Source organism: Vipera berus (assembly GCF_964194415.1).
Source record: "Vipera berus genome assembly, chromosome: 1".
Classification (NCBI taxonomy): Eukaryota; Metazoa; Chordata; class Lepidosauria; order Squamata; family Viperidae; genus Vipera; species Vipera berus.
The window spans coordinates 338,926,193-338,953,379 of NC_138202.1; the positions used below are offsets into that span (position 1 = coordinate 338,926,193).

At 42.3% G+C, this 27,187-nt stretch overlaps 1 protein-coding gene across 2 annotated transcripts in view; it reads right to left on the minus strand.

Moving 5' to 3' along the window:
- Positions 1-2,165: 2,165 nt before the first annotated feature.
- The window catches only part of BAZ1B (bromodomain adjacent to zinc finger domain 1B), a 38,215-nt gene continuing 13,193 nt past the window's right edge, over positions 2,166-27,187 (minus strand). Inside the window, exons 7-19 of one of the 2 annotated variants that reach the window (XM_081317090.1) lie at positions 24,166-25,831; positions 22,268-22,406; positions 21,272-21,408; positions 16,281-16,392; positions 14,235-14,333; positions 13,460-13,634; positions 12,761-12,946; positions 10,458-10,605; positions 9,782-9,929; positions 9,361-9,476; positions 6,594-6,748; positions 4,798-4,901; positions 2,166-4,048 (exon numbers count right to left, since the gene is read on the minus strand). In XM_081317090.1, the coding sequence (XP_081173216.1) occupies positions 3,679-4,048; positions 4,798-4,901; positions 6,594-6,748; positions 9,361-9,476; positions 9,782-9,929; positions 10,458-10,605; positions 12,761-12,946; positions 13,460-13,634; positions 14,235-14,333; positions 16,281-16,392; positions 21,272-21,408; positions 22,268-22,406; positions 24,166-25,831 (3,555 nt within the window). In that variant the 3' untranslated portion in view covers positions 2,166-3,678. Of the gene's footprint in view, positions 4,049-4,797; positions 4,902-6,593; positions 6,749-9,360; positions 9,477-9,781; positions 9,930-10,457; positions 10,606-12,748; positions 12,947-13,459; positions 13,635-14,234; positions 14,334-16,280; positions 16,393-21,271; positions 21,409-22,267; positions 22,407-24,165; positions 25,832-27,187 lie in introns of both variants that reach the window. The other variant, XM_081317089.1, reaches the window with a different exon arrangement.

A 27,187-nucleotide genomic window follows, 5' to 3' on the forward strand; every position in this document is an offset into this window, starting at 1 on the left:
CCCAACTTGAAGGTTTCTGTCCAATTGCTGCCAGCCCAAAACTCACATATAAAAATCTGGATTTTTAAAGCCACGTGTATAATTTGCATGTTTACACTAAATTAAATGGCCACTTCATCCAGAAATCTTTTATGCTTCTACACATGCTGTCTAGCCTCAAACCAAGTCTTTTGCTATAGCTCAGCCTTTTATAGGGTTTGCTGTGTCCCCACTTTTTTTTCTTTTAATCTAGCAATTTTAGTAATGCTTTGCAAAACTGAGCTGATAGCCTTTCTATTTATTTCTATCATGCCTGTCTAGGCCTGCCTTTGCAGAGGAACAGGTAATAATTTAACCCAGCATTCGAGACTGTAATTCTGTTGCTCGGGATGTAGAAACAAGCATGGAGGAAGACCAAATAGGCTCCAGCAAAGGAACTGCATTGTGGCATGAGAGGGGTTCTTAGCCACCTATTCTAGGGCAGTGAATAGACAGAAAGCCTTGCTGTAAAGATCAAGGCCATTCAACTCAAGGACAAAGGTCAATACCTGCCAAAGGAAGCAAAAAGCAGTTTCAGAGCATGCAAACACTCACAGGCACTCCTTACATTTACTGTATGCTTTGTCTGCATTTCTATATGATCATCTTTGAATTTATACAACTCTTCATCCAAACTCTTACATTGCTTTCCACTTGTGGCACATTAAAATATCCTGTATTTACCTTCTGGATCAAGTCAAAATCAGAAGGTAGATGAATTCATTCTGATAGCTGTCAGTTAGTCTCCTGAGACAGAATCAGAAAATTAAAACTCTTTTAATGAGAAAAACACTACATTTCCAGGAGCAATCCAAGTGGCTGCTTGCAAATAATTTGGCATCTTGTAGAACTGCCCTGAGCATATTGAGTCACATTTCCTTCATTTCTTCTTTCAAGAGCTGGGCATTGTAATGTCATTTTAAAGTATGCTATTGTGCATATAGGTAAATGACAATAAATGTTATATTACCACATTACACCTCTTGCCCTGGGGGTGGGGTGGTGGTGGTCAAAAAATGTAACGATCAGGAGGCAGCTTATTTCTAAATACGTATATATAGACGGTCCTGCATCTGGGTCAGGGAAAGAAATCACACAATAAAGATATCCAAGATACCAACACAGTAGAATAAAAGGAGAATGCGAATATAAATTGGGGAAATATTTACATAAGGCATCAAGTGGCAAAAACCCTTGGTTGTGCTGCCCCCTGCTGGACCTCTAAATTCAGTTGCCAAAACAAAGGCAATCCAAGACTTAAAGCAGTTATTAAATGTTTCTAATCCTGATTAAGGTGGTCCAAAGGTTAGGTGCAGCTAAGTGGAGGCTAAAAGAGCCAGAATGCTCAGCAAAATCCTGGTCAAAAGAAATATCTAAGAATACTTCTCCTTACGCAGGTTTTCTAATTTTGTACCATTAAGAGTCAAAATGCTGTTAATTCTTCCCCAGGGCCAACAGTCTGCTTTATCCTTGGCCTACACTACATGCTTAATGATGTGTTTGAAACTGGTGCTTGTGGGATCAATGTATCTATTGCTTTATTGCTGGTGGTTCATCTGAGACAGGAGATGCCGTATCTCAGCTCTTCTTAGAATTAGGGTTTTGCTGCATGGAGTGCTCTTGTACATACACATAATGGCAGCTAAGCTAAAAGTTATTCTTCTAGTGCAGCAAGCTCTAAAGAGCTACTATGGCCCACTATACATTTAGGACAGGGGTGGGGAACCTTGGCTCTTTTATGACTTGTGGACTTCAACTCCCAGAATTCCTGAGCCAGCACGGCTCAGGAATTCTGGGAGTTGGCTCAGGAATTCTGGCTCAGGAATTCTGGGAGTTGAAGTCCACAAGTCATAAAAGAGCCAAGGTTCCCCACCCCTGGTTTAGGAGAACCTCCCTCACTTAACATATACGCTAGCAATGACATCCCAAGGTAGCTGCTGTCAATTTCAAGTTAGGTGTCCCAATAACTAAAACGCATTTACCTAAATACTGGAAGCTTCAGCTTTGCCAGGTTTAGAATTCTCCTATCCAGAAATGGAAAATAAGTTAAAAAAAAAAAGTTCTAGAACCAGACCCTCGACGTTTAAAACTTCGGGCTAGCAAGTGTACCAGAAGGATCTGAATCCTCAAGCAGGCAGAAAAACAAATTCAGTTTTTGTATTTCCAATTTATTACAAGTACAGCCCTTAGCAGATCCCCCTCCCCCAAACAACTTTTTTTAAAAAAAAATAGTCCAAAAAAGCCCCATTGTGTAGAAGTTGGGAAAATAAAAGTAAAACATGGGAGAGGGAATAGGAGGGGCAGATCGCACTGATGGATGTTTGGCAGCAAAAAGGGACCTTGAAGACCTGATGACGCTCTTGTGGCAGGAATAATTCAGAAGCGTTAATCCAAGAGATAAGGATATAATGCCAGGCTATGATTATTAGGTATCACATACTTCCTGCTCCAGCAAAGAGAAGCTGGAGAGAGAGGATTCATTTCAAAGAATGAAAACTCCATCTTCTCAGCCCCACAGCTTCCAATACAAAGCTAAATATATATATATATGTTTCTTGAAATGACAGAAAGATGAACAGAAATCCTCAACTGAATGAAATCTTCACAAGGTAGCCCAGGCTTCCAAGGGACCCCCTTTAACAGATCCCTGTCTCTGGGCTGGGCCATTAGTGTGCAAGGTCAGACTCTCTTTCGGCCTGATCTGGAACCCAGCAATGGAAGGCGGAGACGAGACAGGTCAGAGGTGACATGACTATAAAAGGAGACAAGAGCAAGTCTACAAAAGGGGACAACCCTGACAAGATTTCCTGGGTCAGCTCCAACTACTTTAAGAAAAAAACAAAAACAAAAAACCAAGTGGCTTATAGAGGGGGAGGAATATAAAGCGAACACATCCTCGTATAAACTGTACAATGCACATCAAAGTCAAGGCGACTTTATCTTACACGGTGTTTTTATACAAGATCACTGCTGGACAGGAGATTCTTTCCTTAACTACAAAAAAAGATCTATAAAGTTAGAACCAGTGTCCCATTTCCCCCAAAAACTCTGGGTTTCACGACACTGTTCTCGCGCACCGGGCGCCAGGAAGTGCTGGGAGGAGGAAACAACTCTCCCTGCTGCCCACGTGTAGGAGGCTGGAGAATGATAAGCACCCCAAAAGCTGGCCTGCATAAAGATGCTGGTGAAAGGTGACTGCCTAAGAAAGGTAAGTGCTTGCCCATTTTAAAAGGTGGCTTCCTCAAGGGTCGGTGGAGAGGGCTTGTGGGGTAGTAGATTATAAATTCACATGTGGCAGCTCATTTCTCTCACTTGCCATTAGGACAAACTGAGAGGAGGAAGATGGCAGCTCTGGTTTAGAGAAAACCTGCACCATCCCCCAGCTGAAAATGGCTCCATCCACTCATCCCGGTGTCCGTTGTGTCTCCTTAATTTGCACAAACTATGTGCACAGTTGAGGAATCAGAAATCCATCTTTTCTGTTGACAGCCGGTTGATTAGTTGCTGACAGCAGCAATTAGAACAAGCCCACGGAAAAGCTGGTGAGAGGAATGGGGTGGGGGAGGACAGTGTGAAGCTGAGCAGCTTCCACCTCTGAACTCCCATCAGGGCAGTGGATCCTGCTGAGACCTGCTCCAACCGTGTCCCATCCCGGACCCTTCATTTCTTCCTCTTGCGCCCCCTCGTGTACTCCAATGCCTCAGGATCGCTGTCCCCATCAGCTTCCCCGAGTTCCTGACCAGGCTGGACCAAGGATCGCTTGCGTTTCCGGCGCATGTACGTGTGGCCAGGCAGATGTTTGTGCAACATGTCTATCAAACATTGTTCCGTCTTCTCCAGGCAGGTAAGGACATGGCTGCCATTCTGGTTGTATTGCTCGGCATTGGCAAAGACCTGCTTCATGTCGGAGAGAAAATCCTGCACAGAACGGTAGCTGCCACATGAGCACTTGCTCTGCATTGTCTGGAAGTCCATGGGGCTGCTGATCACTTCAAAATAATCTTCTGCCTCTTCTGTGGTTACTGGCTCCCTGACAAAATAATGCTAAATGTTAATTAGGGCATCATTTACTGTAACCAAGTGCTAGGCTTCTGTTTTTAGTTCCTTGCTTGCTTTTGACAGTGGCATACTATGCATATCCCCATCTTATCGCACTGACAAGGTTTAACACACTATGTACTCAGAAAAAGCTATTACCATCAAGCCAAAATATAATCCCAAACTCAAAAGAGTTAAAGAATGGGAGGTAAGCCATACTGTCTACCTAGTGTGATTAAAAGAGAGTATACCCCATCTCCGAAAAAGGAGTTACCTATATTTGGCATATGAAGAACTTTTCCTTGGTGGTGTTAGTTATGTGACAAAGCACTTCCTTTAATCCATTATTCCCACTCAAATTGCACGGATGCAAAAAGGTCCTTCCTGTCTGCCTGTGTTACCCACACGACTGATTATTCTAGAGCAAGTATCAAGTCAGGATGCTATGATTCAGAGCAGAGCGTTTTACATTGGCCATTTAAAGATATGTGGATGCTGGTTGGGGTATTTTAGGAATTAAAGTGTACACATTTTAAAGTTGCCAAGTGTGAAAACACAGGGTTCACTTTCTCGAGTTGGAGGGGGGTTGTTAAGAATGATCCATGTTGCTTTCAACTGTCCACCAGCATAAAATATGCAGAAGACATAGACCACAAGCTGGGGGCTTTCTGATTCTATTCAGTCACGTTTGTGCATACGTGGGCAGGGGTGGAGATCTGCCATTGGTTCCTGATACCTCACCTGAAAGGCCAGCTAAACCGGTACTTGACAAGTTTATTTAGGATTTCCTCGCATTTTTGCAGCTCCAGGGCCTGCCTGCGAGACATCTTCTTTGTCTGAAGCACCTGTATTACAAAGACAGTCAGAAAGGAAGAACAGAACAGCACAGATCCAAACCATACAAGAATCAACCTCTTCACGATGTTCGGCAGAACCCCAGTGAAACAAAATGTCTCTGGTGACCAGTACATATTACTGGCAATGTGCCCAGGAGCTCCTAGCTGGGGAGAGCAGTCTGTCTATGGGAAGCTTGGCAATGTTGTTGTTGCTGTTAGCTGCGAAGTCGTGTCCAACCCATCGCAACCCTATGGACTATGTTCCTCCAGGCCTTCCTGTCCTCTACCATCTCCTGGAGTCCATTTAAGCTCACGCCTACTGCTTCTGTGACTCCATCCAGCCACCTCATTCTCTGTCGTCCCTTTCTTCTCTTGCCCTCAACCTTTCCCAGCATTAGGCTCTTTTCCAGTGAGTCCTTCCTTCTCATTAGGTGGCCAAAGTATTTGAGTTTTAGCTTCAGGATCTAGCCTTCTAAAGAGCAGTCAGGGTTGATCTCCTCTAGGAAGCTTGGCAATGCTTTCTATTAAAAAGCAAGGGGAGGGGGGCAAACAGAGGAGAAACCATTCCACAAAGACTTTCAAGACTTGCTATCCTACCAGCAATAAGCATGAAACAAACCAGGCAGCTGCTGCAGCTTTGATGGGGCAGCCAAAGAATGCCTCCATCCTAGCTTGAGTTTCAGTTTTGAGCCCTAGTCAGAAAAGCAGCAGGATACCTTTGAGGCAGCCTAGTGACTCTTTGGGGCAGCAAGCTTCTTCAAAAGGCTTTTAGGTCATCAAGGCAGGGCACCAGCCAACAAGCACCGCTGGGTGGGAGCCACAGCTCACTTGCAGTGCACAGCATGCAGCGCAACAGGGAAGCAACCTGAAGAATCGGGATAGCAACGTTCCTGACACCAGATACCAGTATAGGAAGGACAAAAGGGCCCTGGCAAGCTCCTTGCTCTCCAGACACAGAAGGCCTCTCTCAAGTGATACAACTGATGGGACAAAAATTACCTCCTTGGCATCAATGCAAGGGAAATATGCACAAGAGAAAGTAAGAGACAGGGGTTTATGCTAAACTGTACCTTGGCAAGAACTTATAAATGTGCTTTTTTAGATTTCAAATAAAAAAGGAAGCAAACATGACCCGTTCTAGATACCACAAACCACTCTGTACGGCATAGCGTCTCCTAAGTGGAAGTTGCTAACTCCTCCATTTTTCTGGGGCTAAGTTCTCTGGCTGCAGTTTCAGTCATCCAAGACTTCAGGAGACAGGGGTAAGGAAGAGAATAATTCTCAAATGAAGGCCCAAAGCTTTCTTCTTTTAAATGTCAAGTGAAATGTAAGATAGCTGAATTACTTTTTTGGCAGGCAGGCTGCACAGGCAACAAATGTCCTTAAGAGCTGCTTTGGAAGTGATGGTGGTGTTTTGCATTGCCAGCATACCAATGAGCTTCCGTGCCTCATCACTTAATAGAGACTCACAGCTATTTAAAAACCTTTAAGCACTAATCAAGTGAAAAGGGGGGGGGGGGAGAAAGCAGGTAATCTTGAGAGAGAAAGACAAAAAAACACACACATACATATCAGGTAGATGCTTAACTCTGCACACAGGGAAGAGCTTCTTTGGTAAAGGCAGGCAGGCAGAATGGATACAGAGTCCCCTGTTCCACTTTTAACTACTAAAACGGTTATATGGAGATCCGTAGCTCTTACCAGCTCATCAATGTCAGTTTCAGTGACAGGTGCAGTCTGCTGTCGGGACCCTCGAGTAGCATGGAGGGTTCGCTTCTTGCCTTGATGCCTGCCCCGCTTTGGAGGATCTGCTGCAATGCCACCTTGCTTCCCCTTGGCTGCTTTCCTGGGTCTCACTGTAAATCAGAGAGAGGGTGTAATGATTTAATACTGGAGGAGTGGCAGAAAGGTAATAGGATGCAACCAGTCATTGTGTCCAGGAAAGATTCCAAGCTACTCCTAAGGCACTCATTCTATTTCCAGATATTCCTAATAACTGATCCTTATTAATAGGAAACAAATGACCAGTAAAAAAACAACCATTATAAAAGCTATTTGAGCACCGGTAGGTCGTTTTTCTCTCTCATTCTCCCAAGATAGAATCACATGTAATCAATTTAAGTTCCTTCATTCTTGATCCAAAAACGAACTTGAGAGCTCTATATCAATGATTTTTTTTACACACAATTCAATTAAAATTAGTACACTGTCTAAAGCATTCAACTGTTCTGTCAAAGGGCTATCCTTCTGCTTCCCTCCCAATCCTCCATTCCTGCTCATCCTGACTCAACTCAAAAGGCTACGCTGTTGATGATGCAAAAGCAGCTCTCTCATTCAGCTGGCTCTCATTATCAGATCTCAATGCAAGAAGTCAAGAACAGGTTTGCACGATGCCCCAGAGACTCTTTGCTTCCATTTCTCTGCTGATCAGATGTTCACCAGAAAAGAGTGATTGGCTGGGCTAAGTATCATTCCAAGCATTCATAATTGGCCCACACAGTGGGTTAAGGCAGCTGCTAAGCCCCCTCAGCATCATGCATCTAGTATTGAATTTCTCCTGCCAGCTGACAAGGAGACAGTTTGAACAATAGAACTTCACTGCAGCAAATACTCTTGCTGACTATTTTATGTCAAGAGGTGGATGCCGTTTCCCCCCCCCCCCCAGTAATGAAGGAGAATCAACCTTCATAGCAAGTTTTCAACCCACAGCAGAAAAGACACTTAATAGGGTACAATTTTCATTCATCACTGTCCAATACAGCAGTTATTTCTGTTAGGGACACCATCTGTTTAAGGGTTCCTTCCCCTTATGTTGAGAGAGCAACATGTGCTAAATATCTGGCAGTCCAACATTCTCCATGAGAATACTTTGGATCAACGCTGTACCAAGGATTAAACAGGACTCTGCCAAAATGAAAGATTTCTCCATCATGACCTTTCCAAATTAAATGCTTCATAAAGCTGTGGCTGTGGCGCAGGCTTTATTTTTAGTGACAGCGGCACTCACCTGGGCCTGGCCAGGCCGGCAGGAAGGAGCCTGAACAAACTTCAAAAGCAGACATAAATACTTATAATGGATGAGCATTCTTTCAAGATTGGAAAAGGCTCCACAAAAATCTAGACAGCAATTATAAACAGAAGCTCACATGCTGACAGCTCTGAATGGGAACCAGGTGCCACCAGAGTAGGGACCACTCCGAAAGCTGGATTCACCCTATCCCTCAGACATCAAGAGAGTCTGTTTCTTTGGGTCTCTCTCTCTCTCTCTCTCTCCCCTGGGCTTTATTTCCCAACAAGGAAATAATTATGATCTACCTATGAAACTGTTACAGGAAACAGTAAGGATTGAACCCCAGAGTACAAGTGATTAGTACTACAGTATTAAGACTTAAATGGTTTTCAAACCACATCAAGATGAGTACCCAGGGGTGGAGAACTGACATTTGAAATGTCAGTGAAAGATTCTCAAAAAGCTGACCACATTTGCAACTGGTCAGTTCAACAGGATCATCAGAATCCAAGTGATGACAGTTTACTGGGGAACTAGATGGATGTATATCATCAGCAAAACCTTTCAACTATAAAAATAACAAAGAACTTTATTTCTTCTCAAAGGGAACATTTTCTCCAGTGCAAAAGCTTTTTTCACAAGCACTTGGATGCGGTAGTGTTTTATTTTTTGCATGAGGCATAGTTCAGGCATACGTAGTAAAAGCTAAATTTTGATATGAAACACATTCTTTTTGACTTTCAGAGTTCCATCCCAACAAGGAATGTTACAAAGACCTGATCTGCCTAGATAATTACTGCAATGCCATAATATAGTGGTATGAACTTCACAGAGGTGGCATTTCTGAACTTTTTATAAGCCTGCATGTTATCACAGGATTCTGTTTTGTGTACCACTGACCTGAAAATTACCGCACGCTCTGTCTGTCTGTCTACCTACCAAAATCTGGAATGATTCTGGATCCACAGAATAAATAAGGACACTCTGCAACAATCCATAGTTTTCAAAATTTGGTAGTAACAAAAGGCTGATCACATGAACCTAGAAATTTGAACCTTGCTTTTTAAGATAGTCTTGTTTTAGGTGCCGCCATCTAAAAGTGAAGAAGTTCTACAATTTAATCCCTAAAAAGTGTTTCAATAATTTGTTGCAATAGATTTATTGCAATTACATACTGCCTTAAAAGACAAAGTGCCCACTGTTCACTTCTCATTCTCCTCCCTGGAAGCAATACCTATTTTGGGTTACTTTTCAAGCAATGCAGAACTATCACAAATCAGGAAACTGATCCAGAAACAGTCAGCAGCACCTTCCTAGCTCAGGACTGTTAGTAAGACATTCACTGCCTGCAGTTTAGAACTGGGAAAGAGAAAAGATCCTTTGTATTAAACTAATAGGAAAGGAACTGCTCAGTCCCTCAGGGAAGACTTGTTGCCCTTTGATTTCAGTATAACGTACATTTTAATCCAGCAACCTCATAGCCTTCTTCCTCTTCTTCCTCCCCATCATCATCTTCCTCAGATTCATCTTCCTCAGTTTCACTCTCCTCTTCAACTGAATCTTCAGCATAGTTTCTAGAGGAAAGATTCGATATTCAAAATCCTGCTTTCCCCACATAGCCATTCTATAGGATTGTACCCCACCAGGCTTCATGTTTGCATTCCATGTTATATCTAGTGAAGACAGTCTGGACAAGCAGCAGCCAAAACAACAAAGGCACTTAACTGATAGGCATTATTTTAAAAACAAAAGCTTATAATGTCATGTCCAAAATAGCTAGGAATGGCACTACAAATCCTACTGCACCCAGTTCAGTGAACCTAATGTAGAGTAAGAGGATATGGGCAAATATGTCATCTGCCAACCAAAGAAGTCTTACCTGACCCGAGAGCTCCGCCTGGCCACTGAGGGCTGGCAAGCAGGGCACTGCCATTCTCTTTCTGGGATGTCATAGAGGGCTGGTCTCAGGCAAAACAGGTGGAAAGCTTTGTTGCATTCATCACACAGGATGAGTTTGTCATCCTCACCTGGGGGAACAGGGCAAAAAACAATTTGGTAATCCAAAGAACAAAGAAGGGAAATAAACAACCAGGCATGTTGGAGAACAGCCTTTGACAGGATTGACCTTGGTAGGTGGCTGTAGTTCAGTTCTTTGGAAATCTGCCCATCTACTAAGAAAAGAAAAAAGCTGAGATAATTAAAATGTATGCTGGGGAGCCAGGTGATGGCAGGTAGAAACTCACCAGATTACTCACTAGAGGGGGCATTTTGTATTGCACAATCACACAGAACATGTTTTCAAAATTCCAGATACAATGTTGGATCTAGTAGTCAAAAGGGGTTCCTATCCCAATGTATACTGTACACTAGGCTCCTTGAGAGTAAGCATGGGACAAAAAACATAATGAAAATCCAAAAAAATAAAACAGTGGGGACCCATATCTTTCTCTGGGGGTATGGAAGGGCAACTGCTTTATGTATTCACAGGATGTCTCCTTTCAAGGTTTTGACAGCACTGGAAATCTAGCAGTTGATTCAAAGCCTGGAATACCCACCTTTCTTGCGACATACTTTGCATCTGGCATTTTCTGCAGACATGTCCCACTTGATGCAGGCATCCAACATACCAAGCAGCACGTGCACACGTGAGAAAGTTTGTGCCTCACGGATTGCCACTTTCCATTTCTCCACAGCTGAAGCAACCTAGGGGCAGAACAAGGACCTTAGGCCAAAATTCCCAGCAACTGGAAGGCACTTTGTGCTCATTCCCTAGGATTCACAGCAGCTATCTTTTAGGCACTACTAAAAATTCTTCTTCCCCACAGCCTCAGAGGTTCATAACTCTCGTTCAACTTTGCATGGCCAGCCTGAAACTAGCTGCATTCTTGACTTTGAAATCTGAACTAAATTCTTGCTCATCAAAGAGAAACAAATAGTAGAACTTTAGCTGTTAACTCTAGGGACAGCTGGGGAGGCAAGGGTTAGGATATAAATCCAAAGGATTTGCTAGGCTGCCCCCTAGTGGAGACCTCTGACAACATACGTAACAGCAGTACAATAGCAGAGGTAAAACAGGGTGGACAAGCAGCACCAGTGGGGACCACGAAAATGCTCAAACACAAGAACCTTCTGAATAACTATGCTCAGGTGCTAATAGATTTACAGTTTTAACACAAGCAAAGATCATAAAAACAAGCAAATTCAAATAAACTTGCTGTTAATGCTAGTTAGAGGATATGCAGCCTTCTCTATAGATATAAACCTGTTACTGCATTAAATAGAAAAGGTAACATGGGCAAATCTTAGCATGCCTGAGTTAATATTCTCCTAGTAAAGGCAACTGAATGACAGAAGAAATGGCTGAGCTCTGCTGTTAATAGCAGTTCAGGAGCCAAATAAAACCAAATATTTCTGCAGAGTTGCACATTCCCCTCCCACTGAATTCAAGGAAATGCCGAGTAAACCGGACGGCTAAGAAAACAAAATTTCACACCAGTCTAGAATTCTCTCCTCATTGCTCATTGGGACAGACCTAGATTGAGAAGTAGCCAGGATTGTGGAAAATTGTGAGAGCTCACTAGTTAAGTCTTTTTTTCCCTCCCGGAATGCTCAGAATGCTAGCTTCTCGGACACATTAGCTTTCCAAAGACCTACTCCTAGAGATTTGCTGCTATCAGACCGGGCCAAAATAAACTTGAAGCTCTTGGCGGCTTTTGCTTCCCCATACTGGAAAAAGAATCAAGCACTCAGCATATCTTCCCCCCAAAGTAAGAGTCAGTGGTAACCCCCTAGGACAGACATGTCAAACTTGCGATGTCACGTGACATTGCGCAACGCACCCAGCAATGGGGTGGGCATGGCTTCCGGATGACGCATCCGGCCCATGGGCCGGGAGTTTGACACCCCCGCCCTAGGATCTCAATGTCAAAAATCTTAAGATTTCAGTACCTTAGATGAGAGGGGAACAAGGAAAACAGGACTTGGATGAATAGCCCAAAGGCAAACACATTCATAGGTAAGGGACCACTTTGTAGTGTAGTCTAAATTCACCAGCCCATAATGAAGCAATTTATAATGTCCTGTAATCTACAATATGCATCAGACATTAAATGAAAAAAACATTTGCAGCCGAAGAACTACAATGAAAAGAGCAGTTAAGTTGGTAACATTTTGTCCCTTGGGCCTGGCTGCATTGATTCTTTCTAATCTATAGTATAGCCTCCATTCTCAATGCATTTGGTCATATAAACATCAGTCACAACACTGGCCAAGTAGGGAAGAGGAGAAACAGATGACAACATACAAGCCAGACAACTACACAGTAGCAAAAAACAGCCAAAGAGAAGCAGCTGTTCTCAATGGAGACTTCTAGAATAAAAATAAACAGGAGTCATTTTGAAAGGCAAACCAAAAGTTTGTAAATTTGAAACATAAAGATTGTACTTTTCATATGTTGAAAATGGTGACCATTTCTTAAGAAAGTCTCTCCATTAAAAATATAATGAAAATGACCACAAAGAATTAACATCTCGTGTGTTAGATACTCATGTCTACTTGGAAACACTGATCTTAGACAAGAATGACAACCGTTCATAAATTCTAGTCTTTGAGTTTTTTTTGTAGCAGACTCAAAGGACAGCAGCTCCATTTGACTTTTTTTTTTAAGTGGGAGGGGAGAAGATGCAGCCTCTCTTAAACCTCACTGTAGAGAGGAAGACCATGCCATGAAGTACACCAATAACTTGAACTCTCAGGCTCAAACAGCCCACATATGCAGCAACAACTTCATGCAATCAGCTCAGCTTTTGTCGCCTTTTCAATCCAGAGATGTTTAGCTTATATCTACATTAATCAAGACCTTGGCTTCTTCTGCTACTCTCTTCTCTTCATCCACTTCTTCAGCCTTGGCAACAGCATCCTCCCCTTGAGGTTTTCTCCTCTTCTGTTTGGGAGCCATGAAGCCTTGCAAAAACTTCTTGATGACACTGGCCTGCAGAGCAATCACACACTCCCCAAACTCTTTTAGGCTCTCCAATGAACAAACCTAATTAGAAAAACATTGCTGTTAGTGATTTGTAGCGTGTGCAGGACTTTCTATTTCTTATCTGAATACTTCTGCTTCCATTCGACAGGTGAGAAAACCACCACAGAAGCAAACATGCCTACAGGCATTCTAGGCAAAACTAACAGTAAAATATGTTGACTAAAAAAAACCCAGCGCTTTAGAACACCCTACTACAGTGTTTTATCAATTTTAAACCCAACTTTGCTACTGCAAATAACATGTTAAGTTTCCACAGAACATGTCTATATTCTCTATTTCAAGTGCTATTTCAAATCTTCTACTTCCTTGAACAGTCACTAAATGAATGCTTGTAAGATAGGAACTACCTGTATTTAAAACAAAACACTTCCAGAACAGCTTCGGGGGAAAGTGGCACATTTCAATGAATGTTCAGAATTCAAGATCTGGAGTTAATAAGGCGTTCCCTATACTTTAGAACTGGAAACTCGGTTCATATATTCCCCATGTGTCTATATCAGTATTATTACTCACCCTGGCTTCAAATTCTCCCTCACTGATGTATCCCAGACCTCCTTTCTGCAACCGCGTGGCAACTTCAATAAGATCACTGCGCAAGAAGTTTAGCAATTCCTGGCTGCCATCACACGACTTCAGACCTAAGTTCTGCTTCCGAGCCAAATGAATGGAATGTATGATATCTTGATACCTGAGAGGAGAAGATAACATAGTGGATAACGTCCACCCTTGTGAGCCACGGTGGAAACTATTAAGAGATGTAGGTTGTAAGCTCTGTTCAATTCTATAAGCTGAAAAATTATAGCTGATCCAAACTGCAAGCACAGAGTAACCAAAGTACTGCTTGGTCCAGAAATCAAATGCTGATGCTTAGGAATTCTTAATGTTTTTGCAGCCCTGCAAAAGGTTATTTTATACTAGTGCTTCAGTTAAATTGTTTATACAAGCTTGCTAAAAAGTACGAAATGTCCTTTGGAAAGCAAAGCTAATCCTTTTGTACAGGTATGGCTGTTAAAAAGTTCTGGAAAGACTTAATCTATACTTGAAGCAACATTACAGAACTTCTCAAATCTTTTATCCATAAGCAAAAATTAGCCCCAAACAATATCAGCCCTCCGGTAAACTATTTCTTTTTTCAAACTGTCATGTAGGCTGCTGGCATTAAAGTGACAAAACCACAAAATTTCACAAAACAGATGTTAAAAATCATCAATTTCAGAAATCCATTCTATCTTCAGTAGCCGTATATAAGTGCCATATAGTTTTGCAGCAAGTGAAGAGGAAGCCTCACCTAATCTGTAACCGATCTTTCAATTGGCTCTCTCTTATCCCCTGGGAATGCAAGCAGGCTAGCAGTTCGTCCAACTCTTTCTGACTGTCACAGAGAAACCTGGAAGAGAGGATAACTTGTTCAATACTCTGACAGTAATACAACAAAAAGCATATTTCAATCGTGCCAGATAAATTATTAAGTCATCTCACTATTGCAGACCATCTATTAATTTAGGTACTTATGCAGTACGTGACATTTCCTATATTATATAAAAAAATCTCTATTGGTTTCAAGGATACGATGGCTTACATGCATGTAAAGTTTTATAATACTGAAGTTTTACAAAATACTGCAGTGAATTTAGCTGTGTTGGGTTACAGGTAGTCCTTGACTTACGACTATTCATTCAGTGACTGAAGTTATGACAGTGCTAAGTGAAGGGATTTACAACCCATGCCCAATGTTATACCTGTGCATGTTTATACCCATGCCCCCATGGTCATGGGATCAAAATCCTGGCACTTGGCAGCCTGTTCGCTCTTATGACCACAGAAATACTGGAACTCCCCCACTCCATTATCTCTCCCCCATCTATGCCCTTTTGCCCCAGCTAACTTATTGCTCCCACTATTGACAAAGCAGGCCAGGCTACTGGGTCATATGAGGCTGGCTTCACACAACAAAACCCCCCAAATAAATGCACAAAGCCTCTGAAAGGGGCCAAAGTGCACCAAAATTTCCCTTTGTGCTGCACTGCTAGCCATAAAATTCACTTAATGATAGCAACAGGAATTGCCTGGGTTTCAGTCACTTTATAACTGATCATTTAGTAATTAAAATTGCAGGCCCAATTGTGATCATAAATTGAGGGCTGCCTGGACTATTTCAGATATGTAGTTTAGCATTTTAATGACTTGGAAGTAAAAGAAGAATCATATAACTCAATATTTCGACACCTATTTCACTGGAAAAATTATACCGCTCTTTCTGCCCTCTACTGGTAAACAAATACATAGCTCTGGAAAAATGAGGACTTCAAAGAAGCAGGCAACAAAATGTTCTGCAAGCAGGAAGTAGATCTTGGCACCCTTCAAAAGAAAGAACTTGTGGTCTATATTTTGACAAAATTCTGAATCAACAGTTGTTTAAACCAAACATTCTAATTAAAGATTTATATATTTCAGTTCTATGACACAACACTTCCCAATCAGAATATAGAATAACAGAGTTGTAAGGGACATTGGAGATCTTCTAGTTAACGCCCTGCTGAAGCAGCAGATCCCATACCATTCTGGACAAATGGCTGTCCAGTTTCTTGTTTAAAGCCTCCAGTGATGGAGCACCCACAACCTCTGGAGGAAAGCCGTTCCACTGATTAATTGTTCTCACTCACCTCCTTAATTCTAGATTAAATCTTTGTTAAGTTTCCGTTATAAATTCAATGCATGACAGTTTTCAAAATATATCAGTTTCTAAAATAATTAAATGGTAATGGCAATGAAACTACAGGTAGCCCTTGATTTACAACCGATCACTTAACATTCAAAATTACAACAGGCCCAGAATGGGTGCTTTACAGCCTGTAAACCATTTCTGTCCATTATAAAATGTTGTGCCACAGATCCCCAGGCTATGTGACCGTGCCTTTACAAACAGTTGCAGTGCTCTGTGATTATGTGACCACAATATGTGACTTTTTTTTTTGCCAGTTTCCTCAAAAAAAAAATAGCCATTCAGAAAATACACTATATTGATGGGTGTGTGAAATTGAGGATGATTTAGAAGAACAAAACAGTATGGGGAAAATACAGTGAATGGTCCTTTTTGTTGCTTAATTCCTTTGGATTATTAATTTTTACTCTTTTCTATTCTGCATAATGATCCTTACCCCAAAGGGAATAATGTAAACATGTATATAAGCATCCAGAACATTCTGAATACGTCTCCAAAGGTCTAAATACCTAAATTTCAATCACGAATAGATGGTACGAGGATAGAAATACATCAAATATTATTCCCCACCCAATTTTTTTGTTGATAGGTATGGGGAAAAGTCTATCTCACCACAGGTTCTGTCCCTGTTTTGGTACTGATGTCTCAACAGGTACTTCTGGAATATGCAGGATCCCTTGTGGGGTGTTCAAAATACTGCCTTCCACCAAGTTTTCCTGTGCATCTGTAAATATTATAAGCATTAACAAAACAGTTTCATTTGCAGAGCTTCCAGTGCTACTTTAGCATACAATAAAGCAAAGCCTCACAACACCTCATTAAACTATTTTGTAACCATCCATGGAAAGCATAAGTGTTTACATGCACAATTTTATTATATTAGTGCATTTTTCAACATGTTTCTTTAACTGGAATTATAGGAAGCAAGCTACATTTAATATTATCTTAACAAATAACTTTATAAGAATAAGACATTAAAAATTACATCATGTACTTCATTTTTTTCAAATTTTACTACTTCTGGCCAGTAAAAAATATATATTTTGGCTATCTATAGTGTGTGTCCCCTTCATGGATTACTGCCTTGTTGTGGCGAAGGGGCTTGCGTAATTCAATGAAGCTATGAGCTATGCCGTGCAGGGCCACCCAAGACGGACAGGTCATAGCCGAGAGTTCTGACAAAACGTGATCCACTGGAGAAGGAAATGGCAACCCACTCCAGTATCTTTGCCATGAAAACCCTATGGACAGTACCAAAAGGCAAAACGATATGACGCTGGAAGATGAGCCCCTCAGGTCGGAAGGCGTCCAATATGCTACTGGGGAAGAGCAGAGGGCTAGTACTAGTAGCGCCAGAAAGAATGAAGCGACTGGGCCAAAGCCGAAAGGACGCTCAGCTGTGGATGTGTCTGGTGGTGAAAGGAAAGTCCGATGCTGTAAAGATTTTTTCTCCATAGGAACCTGGAATGTAAGATCCATGAATCAAGGAAAGCTGGACGTGGTCAAACAAGAGATGACAAGACTGAACATTGACATCTTAGGTATCAGCGAACTAAAATGGACAGGAATGGGTGAATTTAATTCAGATGACCATCAGGTATACTACTGCGGACAAGAATCCCTCAGAAGAAATGGAGTAGCCTTCATAGTCAATAAAAGAGTAGGAAAAGCAATACTGGGATACAATCCTCAAAATGACAGAATGATCTCAGTTCGAATCCAAGGCAAACCATTCAATATCACAGTAGTCCAAGTCTATGCCCCAACCACCAATGCTGAAGAGGATGAAATTGACCGGTTCTACGAAGCCCTACAGCACCTTATAGAACTAACACCAAAAAATGATGTCCTTATCATCATGGGGGATTGGAATGCTAAAGTAGGAAGCCAAAAGATAACTGGAATAACAGGCAAGTTTGGCCTTGGAGTACAAAATGAAGCAGGGCACAGGCTGATAGAATTTTGTCAAGAGAATACGATGGTCATAGCAAACACTCTTTTCCAACAACCCAAGAGACGGCTCTACACATGGACATCACCAGACGGTCAACACAGAAATCAGATTGACTATATGCTCTGCAGCCAAAGATGGAGAAGCTCTATACAGTCAGTAAAAACAAGACCAGGAGCTGACTGTGGCTCAGACCATGAGCTTCTCCTTGCAAAGTTTAGGCTTAAACTGAAGAAAGTAGGGAAAAGCACTAGGCCACTCAGGTATGAATTAAATCATATCCCTGTTGAATATACAGTAGAGGTGACAAATAGATTTAAGGAATTAGATCTGATAGACAGAGTGCCTGAAGAACTATGGACAGAGGTTCGTGACATTGTACAACAGGTAGCAACCAAAACCATCCCAAAGAAAAAGAAATGCAAGAAAGCAAAATGGCTGTCTGAGGAAGCTTTGCAAATAGCTGAGGAAAGGAGGGAAGCGAAAGGCAAGGGAGAAAAACATAGATATGCCCAATTGAATGCAGAATTCCAGAGAATAGCTAGAAGAGATAAGAATGCCTTCTTAAATGACCAGTGCAAAGAAATAGAAGAAAACAATAGAATAGGGAGGACCAGAGATCTTTTCAAGAAAATTGGAGAGATGAAGGGAACGTTTAATGCAAAAATGGGCATGATAAAGGACCAAAATGGCAGGGACTTAACAGAGGCAGAAGAGATTAAGAAGAGGTGGCAAAATTACACAGAAGAACTATACAAGAATGAGCTTAACGTCCCTGATAATCACAATGAGGTGGTCATTGACCTCGAGCCAGACATCCTAGAATGTGAAGTGAAGTGGGCCTTAGAAAAGCTGAGCAACAACAAAGCTAGTGGAGGTGACAGTATTCCAGCTGAGCTATTCAAAGCTTAAAAGACAGTGCAGTAAAAGTGCTACACTCAATTTGCCAGCAAATTTGGCAAACTCAACAGTGGCCACAGGATTGGAAAAGATCAGTTTACATTCCAATTCCAAAGAAAGGCAGTGCCAAAGAATGTTCAAACTATCGCACCATTGCACTCATTTCTCATGCTAGTAAAGTCATGCTTAAAATCCTACAAGCTAGACTTCAACAGTATGTGGATCGAGAACTACCAGAAGTACAGGCAGGATTTCGAAGAGGCAGAGGAACTAGAGATCAAATTGCCAACATACGCTGGATCATGGAGAAAGCTAGGGAGTTCCAGAAAAACATCTACTTCTGCTTCGTTGACTATGCTAAAGCCTTTGATTGTGTGGATCATAACAAACTGTGGCAAGTTCTTAAAGAGATGGGAGTACCAGAACATCTTATTTGTCTCTTGAGAAACCTATATGCGGGTCAAGAAGCAACAGTGAGAACTGGACACGGAACCACTGATTGGTTCAAAATTGGGAAAGGAGTCCGGCAAGGCTGTATACTGTCGCCCTGCCTATTTAACCTATATGCAGAGCACATCATGAGAAAGGCAGGGCTAGATGAATCAAAAGTTGGAATTAAGATTGCCGGAAGAAATATCAACAACCTAAGATACGCAGATGATACCACACTAATGGCAGAAAGTGAAGAAGAACTAAAGAGCCTCTTGTTGCGGGTGAAGAAGGAGAGTGCAAAACTTGGGTTGAAACCTAACATTAAGAAAACCAAGATCATGGCATCTGGCCCTCTCAATTCCTGGCAAATAGATGGGGAAGAAATGGAAGTAGTGACAGATTTTATTTTCCTGGGCTCCAAGATCACTGCAGATGGGGACTGTAGCCAAGAAATTAAAAGACGCTTGCTCCTGGGGAGGAAAGCCATGGCAAATCTAGACAGCACACTAAAAAGCAGAGACATCACCCTGTCAACAAAAGTGCGTATAGTCAAGGCTATGGTCTTCCCAGTTGCAATGTATGGCAGTGAAAGTTGGACCATAAGAAAGGCTGAGCGCCAAAGAATTGAGGCCTTTGAACTATGGTGCTGGAGAAGACTCCTGCGAGTCCCTTGGACTGCAAGGCGATCAAGCCGGTCAGTCCTAGAGGAGATCAATCCTGACTGCTCTTTAGAAGGCCAGATCCTGAAGCTAAAACTCAAATACTTTGGCCACCTAATGAGAAGGAAGGACTCACTGGAGAAGAGCCTAATGCTGGGAAAGATTGAGGGCAAGAGAAGAACGGGACGACAGAGAATGAGGTGGCTGGATGGAGTCACTGAAGCAGTAGGCGTGAGCTTAAATGGACTCCAGAAGATGGTAGAGGACAGGAAGGCCTGGAGGAATGTTGCCCATAGGGTCGCGATGGGTCGGACACGACTTCGCAGCTAACAACAACAACAACATAGTGTGTGTAAAATTAAGACGATATGCTTCTTCAATTTGTTTACTAAATGTAAATCAAATACCAATTACTGCAATCTTATCCAGAAAACCCACATCATTATACCAATGGCTAAACAGGTAATTCATGGAAAGTAAAAATACTGGAAGCGTGTCCATGTACTTGTGTGGAAAATATGTAAATTAATATTTTCCTTAAGAAAATGCATAATGCTAAGCAAAATGTCAGACAGAAGTGCAAAATTGGAAGTCCGTATTTTCCCAAAGATAAGACCTGATCTTATCAAGAAGCACCACGTCTTATTTGGGGTGGATGTCACATTAGGACTGCCGCAGCCAGGCCTCCCATGACCCAACACCTATTGTGCCACTGTCCAAGTTCTTCTGTGGCCACTTGCAGTTGCACAATGTGACACGTCGTCCCGCTGCTGCCACTCGTGGCAAGCCATGTGGCTCATCATGCTGACGCCGCCACTTGCAGAAGGCCGCATGGTGCATTGTGCTGATCACATCGGTGCTGCTATTCGTGGCAGGAGGCCGCACAGCACATTGTGCCGATCACACTGGTGCTGCAAGTGGCTGCAGAAGAACTCAGGCAGTGTGGCGCATCAGGTGTCACGGCATGGCTGCAGCAATCCTAAGGTAAGCCGGTGCAGGTGCATGGGGCAGATCCACCCCCCCATCCCAGCTTGATTTTTATGCATGTGCCTCCCCCCCCCACAAACTAGGGCTTATTTTTGGGGTAGGGCTTATATTGGGCGCACGTGTAAAAATCAAGCTAGGGCTTATTTTCGGGAAAACACAGTATAACTGCATTTCACAAGATACTGTACTGTGATTTCTACAGAGCAATGTGGCTTGCTTCTTTGGGCAGGAGATAACAGACTGCAAAATGATTTATTTCACTATTTTATCTGAAGTCCCTGGATTACAGCACTCTTTTCCATATAAATCCTACTGTGAATATAAACTGACTGAACAAAAAGATCCTAATGAGAAGCATTATCTAGAGAAAAATGATCAGTGAGTGATTACTTTAAAGAACATAGCACTTGATGTTACATATTGATGCTAAATATAAATATTTAATATTTGTAACATAAATACAATGTATAGTCTATGTAGCTGAAGGAAAAGGTTTAGTTTTCCAATGATATAAACATGGTTCCATCAAATTTGGAATCTACTAATCCAAAAGAAAGACAATTCTGAGTCAGTGTCACCAGTCTAATAAAGGGATTTTATATTTGATATTCACAACAACAGTTCAGACATTTCACTTGTTTCACCTATGAGAGATGAGAAGTAATCAAGCTTACCTTGCTGGTAATCTTCATCCTCCTCCTCCTCCTCTTCCTCCTCCTCACCTGGAGGCGTAAAACTATAATCTATACCATCATGTACCCACCCTTTCTCTATGAATAAGCCAGGAACTTCATCAGAAAAGAGCCAATACCTAAAATAAAGTGATCGTATTAGATATGAGGGAGCAAAGCAGTTCAGCTTTCTACATCCAACCCTCAGAAACTGGATCAATTGCTCTGCCAGTAAACATTCCTGGCTGCTCAGATAAAAGCAGAAAGCAAGGTTTAACTACGTAAAGCTCTTAATGAGGAAAAACAGGAGTACTTAAAATGTCCTAGAAAGCCAATGTGGTGCAGCAGCTAAGACAATGAGCTAGTTCAGGGGGAAGAAGGCAACGGGACAAAAATCAAAGCCCCGCTTCAACCATACAAACTCTGCTCTCACATCAAGGTATGCTAGAGGGTCCTTATTGAAGGGTAAAATGGTGGTGCAAGTGCTACTTTGTGCTCTCGAGGAAAAGTGGGGTATAAGTCTACCATATTCATGTGTAGCAATAAGTAATAGACAGCTGAAACGTAACAAGAGAGTTTGCAGTAGTGACTCAGGAATAAAATAAGCAGAAAATGTGAGAAAAAGTAGAAGCACGAGGGAAATGGGGCAACAGGGAAGTGAAGTAATTAGGCAGTAATAAAATGTGGCCTTGATAGTTGGGAGGGAATAAGATTCCCTGAGACTTCCTGAACAGTAAGGTAAGAAACACAGTTACAGAGAATGATACAGTATGGTGGAGATATCCGAGCAGACAGGCTCTGTGCATTAAGATGCAGCAATTTGTGCCCTATAATTATGATTACATTTGAGTAAATCAGGCCCTCGCCTAGTGGTAAGAAAAGTGATACAAGGCCAGTAACCAACACTTCAGAGGAAGGACCAGCATCTTCAGTTAAGTCCTGATATAGGGTACTTTTCCACAGTCCTCATCACCCACAAAGATATTCCTTCTTTCCTACCTGTTGTGATTACGGTCTGTGCCTATTGGTGTCCTGCGCATGACCAGCTTTGCTTTGGCAATACCATCTTGAAAGGCTTTTTCTGCTGCAGCTTTATGCTTGCGAATTCTTTCCTCCTCTGCTTCTTTTTCAAGTTTTACTAGCACAGCAGCAGAAAAGAGTGTATTAATTCCCCACAGCATTAAACTGGTTTAATTCTTTTTTTTTAAACTGGGCACTTAAGTTCCCACTGTTGAAGTGTCACATGATTATCATTTATGACATTCCTTACTGGAATCAATGGAAGTCAGAAGTTGGGGACAAGTGAGGTCCTCACTTAACAATGGTAACTGGGGACTGCCAGAACTGTTGTCATAATTCGGTGCAGTCCTGTGACCAATTCTGGTTCCAGTTGCCACTGTAAGCTAAGGACTATCTGTAAGCAGGGCAAATATTCTAATATTCAGGTATTAAAAACATACTATTTTTCCTAGGAATTCATTTACACATTTATTTGCCAGATATCCAAGATACCAACCAATGCAACTGCAAGTGCAAATTTTCCCCAGATGAGTAGCTGTTATACAAGGGAAATTCAGAAATAAACCTCCATTTGGTTATCAATGACAGACACTCGCAGATACAGAACTTGTATTATAGACATTAGAAACCTACATTACTTTTTGACATAATCGCCATTCAAATTGAGGCACTTGTCATAACATCTTACAAGGTTCGAAATTCCTTAGTAGGAGTCACTCAGCACCAAACCTGGGCTAAAGGGGGGTGGGGGTGATCAAAAACATCCCAATGGAACTGCTTCAAAAGTTCTTGGGTGCGTCTAGCAGTGTGCAGGTGAGTATTATCATGAACCAGCACCACACAGGAAGTGGTGCCATAGAAAATCCCGCCAAATGTGAAGATGCCAAAGGAGTGCTGCTAGTGAAGTTCATGGAGTGTGGTTCGACCATCAATTTAGAAGCCTACTGTGAAACATTACGAAAACTCAAGACGAGCCATCCATAACAAGCGTCGGGGCATGCTGACTTCTGGTGTGATGTTGGTTCATGATAATGTTAACCCGCACACCGCTAGACGCACCCAAGAACTTTTGAAGCAGTTCCGTTAGGATGTTGATCACCCCCCACCCATCGCCCAGATTTGGCGCTGAGCGACTACTACTAAGGAATTTCAAACCTTGTAAGACCTTATGACAAGTGCCTCAATTTGAATGGTGATTATGTCCAAAAGAAATGTAATGTTGTAGTTTTCTAATGTGTATAATAAAAGTTCTGTATCTGCGAGTGTCTGTCATTGATAACCAAACAGAGGTTTATACTGAAGACAAAAAACCCCAAAGGCTCCCTCAAATTGCTACTGATTCCCAGTGTTTAAATAGAAGCTCCTGGCAAAAATGCAGACCTGCCAGTACCTTGAGTTTTCACAGGCTACTCTAGCTAGGGATTTCCAGGTAGCCCCCCATCTAGCTAGCAGTTCCAATCTGCTCAGGATTTGAGTTTAGCAACTGCTAAAGAAATTGGCAAAAGATAGCATCAGGCTACTCCATTCTTTCAATATTTTCAGAGAGACTACTCTTCTGAATTGAAATGGATTGACAGCCTGCATAACATTGATAGCCAAACTAATTGTTAACTGTACGTTATTCCTGGCCCAGATAGCTTTTATGGACCAAGATGAATATCTGAATAAATAGTTCAGATGTTCCTGTTCCTCTATCAAATTTAGCACAGGTATGGACAAAGGCAAAAAGCAGCAGGTATGTTTATCTGTTAGCAAGCATCCTTTCTCTACAGCAGGTTGGAGATTTGAGTCCTACAACTGGCAGTGATAGATGCCAGTAGCCCAATGGAAACTTTAAACTCTCTAATCACAGTAAAAAAACCTGCTCTTTTAATTACCTCGCATTTCCATTTCCTGCTGCTCTTTCTCTTTCTTGGCCTGAATTGCCATAAGCCTCCTGCTTTTGACTGTGCTGATCATGTCTTCTGCTTCCATATCCACACGTTGCTCTGATTTGGCTGTTTTCTCTGATTCCCCTTTCTTTTTTTCTCCCTTCCCCAAACCATTTTCCTCTTTGCCAGACTCTCTGTTTTTGGCCACCATCTCTTTCCGTTTTTGCTTTTCTGCCCTCTTCTTATCATTCTCCTCTTTCAACATTGCCAGCCGCTCCTTCCACAATTCAGCTGACATCTGCTGCTTTGCTTCCACGTGATCCTGTACTGAATATGTCATCAAAATCCGATGGCAAAGAGCTGTGAGGATTTGCAGTTTCTCCTCGGGGGTCAGCTCAAAGAACTCTGATACCTCCAACTTCTCCAGGAATTCATCCTGTACTTCATTGTCTTCAAAAGCTGCCAAGTCTTTGTTCTCTTCTGCATTTTCGGAAGCTTCACTTTCCTCCTGTATATCTGACTTGCGCAGACAAAGACGAACTAATTCAGAAGCAGAGTGCAAAGTGAGGGGAATCTCAGACAGTTTCATCCCCAGCTCCAAGTAGTCTTCTGCAATTTCATCTTGCAGCAAAGTCTGGAGAAGAATGACCAAAATTCTGTTCAAGTACAGAAAACCCCCCTTTTCAGCACAAAGAGCTTCCATAAGAGAAACAGCAGTGATGGGATACTGAGCATCTGGAAGCAGCAGCCCTGAGTAACAACTCAGAAATTCCACAACCATAGCCACATCCCCAAAGAGGGTATTAGGGAGTCCTTCTGGAGTATCCACCAGCTTAAAAGTGGGCAAGTTGTTGTCTTTGATATCCTGGTCCTCGTATCGCTTCTGCTTCTCTAGCCTCTCCATCATTTCCTTTTCCCGACGTTCTTTGGCTTTCTCCTTCAGCTTCTCCTTCAGCTTCTCACGTTTCTTCTTCATGTATTCTTTGCGTTGATCCTCTGTCATGGAAGCCCAGTTTTTCCGGTGCTCTAGTAGTTCGTAACGCTTTTGCACTATGCCTCGCAGCTCCTCAGGAAGACGAGCACGATCCTCACTGGACAGCAATCGAGCAGTTTTTGAAATGATGCAGGACAGGGCGCTCTTCTTGTCCTCGCGGTCTTTGTTCTCTCTATAATAAGCAATCAGGTGAAGTGCAGCAGGTGGAAGATGTTTCGGAGGTTTATTGGAAGACTTGGGGCTTCCAGTTGAGTTTCTTGGTGCTCTTGGCACTTTAGAAGTACCTTTTGTCATGTCTAGAAGTGTCATCTGTTTCATTTTCATCTTTGAATCTTTTTTGGGAGATCTAGATTTTCCAGATTTCTGCCCATTCAGCACTTTTTTATTTTTCTGTTTTGGATCCAGTGATTTCCCAAGCTTCTTCTTGTTGAAAGTGCCAAGTTTTCCAGGCGCCATAATATTCATCATCTCCTCCAGCTCCTCGGTAGACAGTTTGTGGGGTTTGGAGTTCTTGATTTTTAGCGGGCCGTCCACAATTGATTTATTTAAATGCACACTGCACCAAAGTGAAGGATTCAGCCCCTGTGCTGTGGAAGAGCCATCTGATTTGGGCTTCTTAGGTTTCCTGTCAGGCGATGAAGTGCTCTTCCTCTTTGTCGAAGGATTGAGTGTCAAATACTGGAATCAAAGCAATGCAAAAGGTAAATTACCTGCATTTAAAACTGTACGTGGATTTTGCTTGCACTAGGGAGAATCTACCCCAAATGTGCGTAAGCCAAAATACAAAATAAACAGAGAGCTCTTAACTGACTACAGTATATACCTTCTCTATAAACATTCAATAGCCAAGAAAATCTAGTAGTGCTCCAACTGTTTCAGATGGAAGGCCCTTTGAAATGTTTTATCAAAAGTCCGTTAAATGTTTGTACATCCTAATATCTATTCTTACAAAATTTAACTATGAATTGTTAAATGACATTTTAAGAAATTTCTACAATCTGAGGCAACCCAGCAATACTGCCATCTTTGATAAAATATTGACAAGGCCAGGTATCAAACTGGGCTTCCCAAAAAGCAAACAAAACTAAGCATGTTTATTAGCTATAGAGCAGGGCCTTTCAACCAGTGGTACGGGTACCACCTGTGGTACATTGGCACCTGGCAGGTGGTACGTGACCATCCTAGAAAAGTAGTAGGGGAGGGGAATGAGCTGAACCGGTGGCAGCACCACAAGCCTGAGCGAGAGATAGCTGGAGGTGCAGGGCTGTCAGAGCTCAGTGGAAGCTCCAGGATCAGCGCTTCTTTGGGGCTGTCAGGGCTCAGTGGAAGCGACAGGATCAGTGCCAGTCTCCAGCTGGAGCTTGGTGCTGATCCTGGTGATTCTGAGCCCAGAAGAAGCACCAATCAGCTGGAATGTTGCAGCATCTCCAGGGTCTTGTGATTTACATTCAGATGCTTGGCAACTGATTCATATTTATGACGATCACAGTGTCCCAGGGTCATGTGAAGTGACCAAAACCTGATGCAACCACCCAGCAGACGGGGGGAATAAAAGAACAAACACCCCCCACCCCACCCCCGCTGCCAATCCTCAACAGGAATGCTCACAACAATGAAAACCTCGGACAGCAGAAAGAGCGCCGCCGGGCGGGCAGGCGTCTTGCTCGGCTGTGGCTTGGGGGGCACTTTTTTCAGTGCCATTGTAACTTCGAACAGTCACCAAGTGAATTGTTGTAACTCGAGGACTACCTGCACTTCATCACTTTTTTACTTTTTTCCTATCAAATTTTTGACACCTTGCTAGGCGACTAGTGGTACTCGGATGTTGCCATATCCTAAAAGTGGTACAATGAGTGAAAAGGTTGAAAAGCCCTGCTATAGAATGTATGATGTCAATTGGGGGGAAAAAGCCCCAAAGGTGACTAGAGTGAATGAAAGGATCATTCGATCTTGCCAAAGGAGTTGGGCGTCCCACTTATTTTAAATACTACGGAGAACGGTCCATTCTACAGCAAGACATCCAGGCAGTAGCTC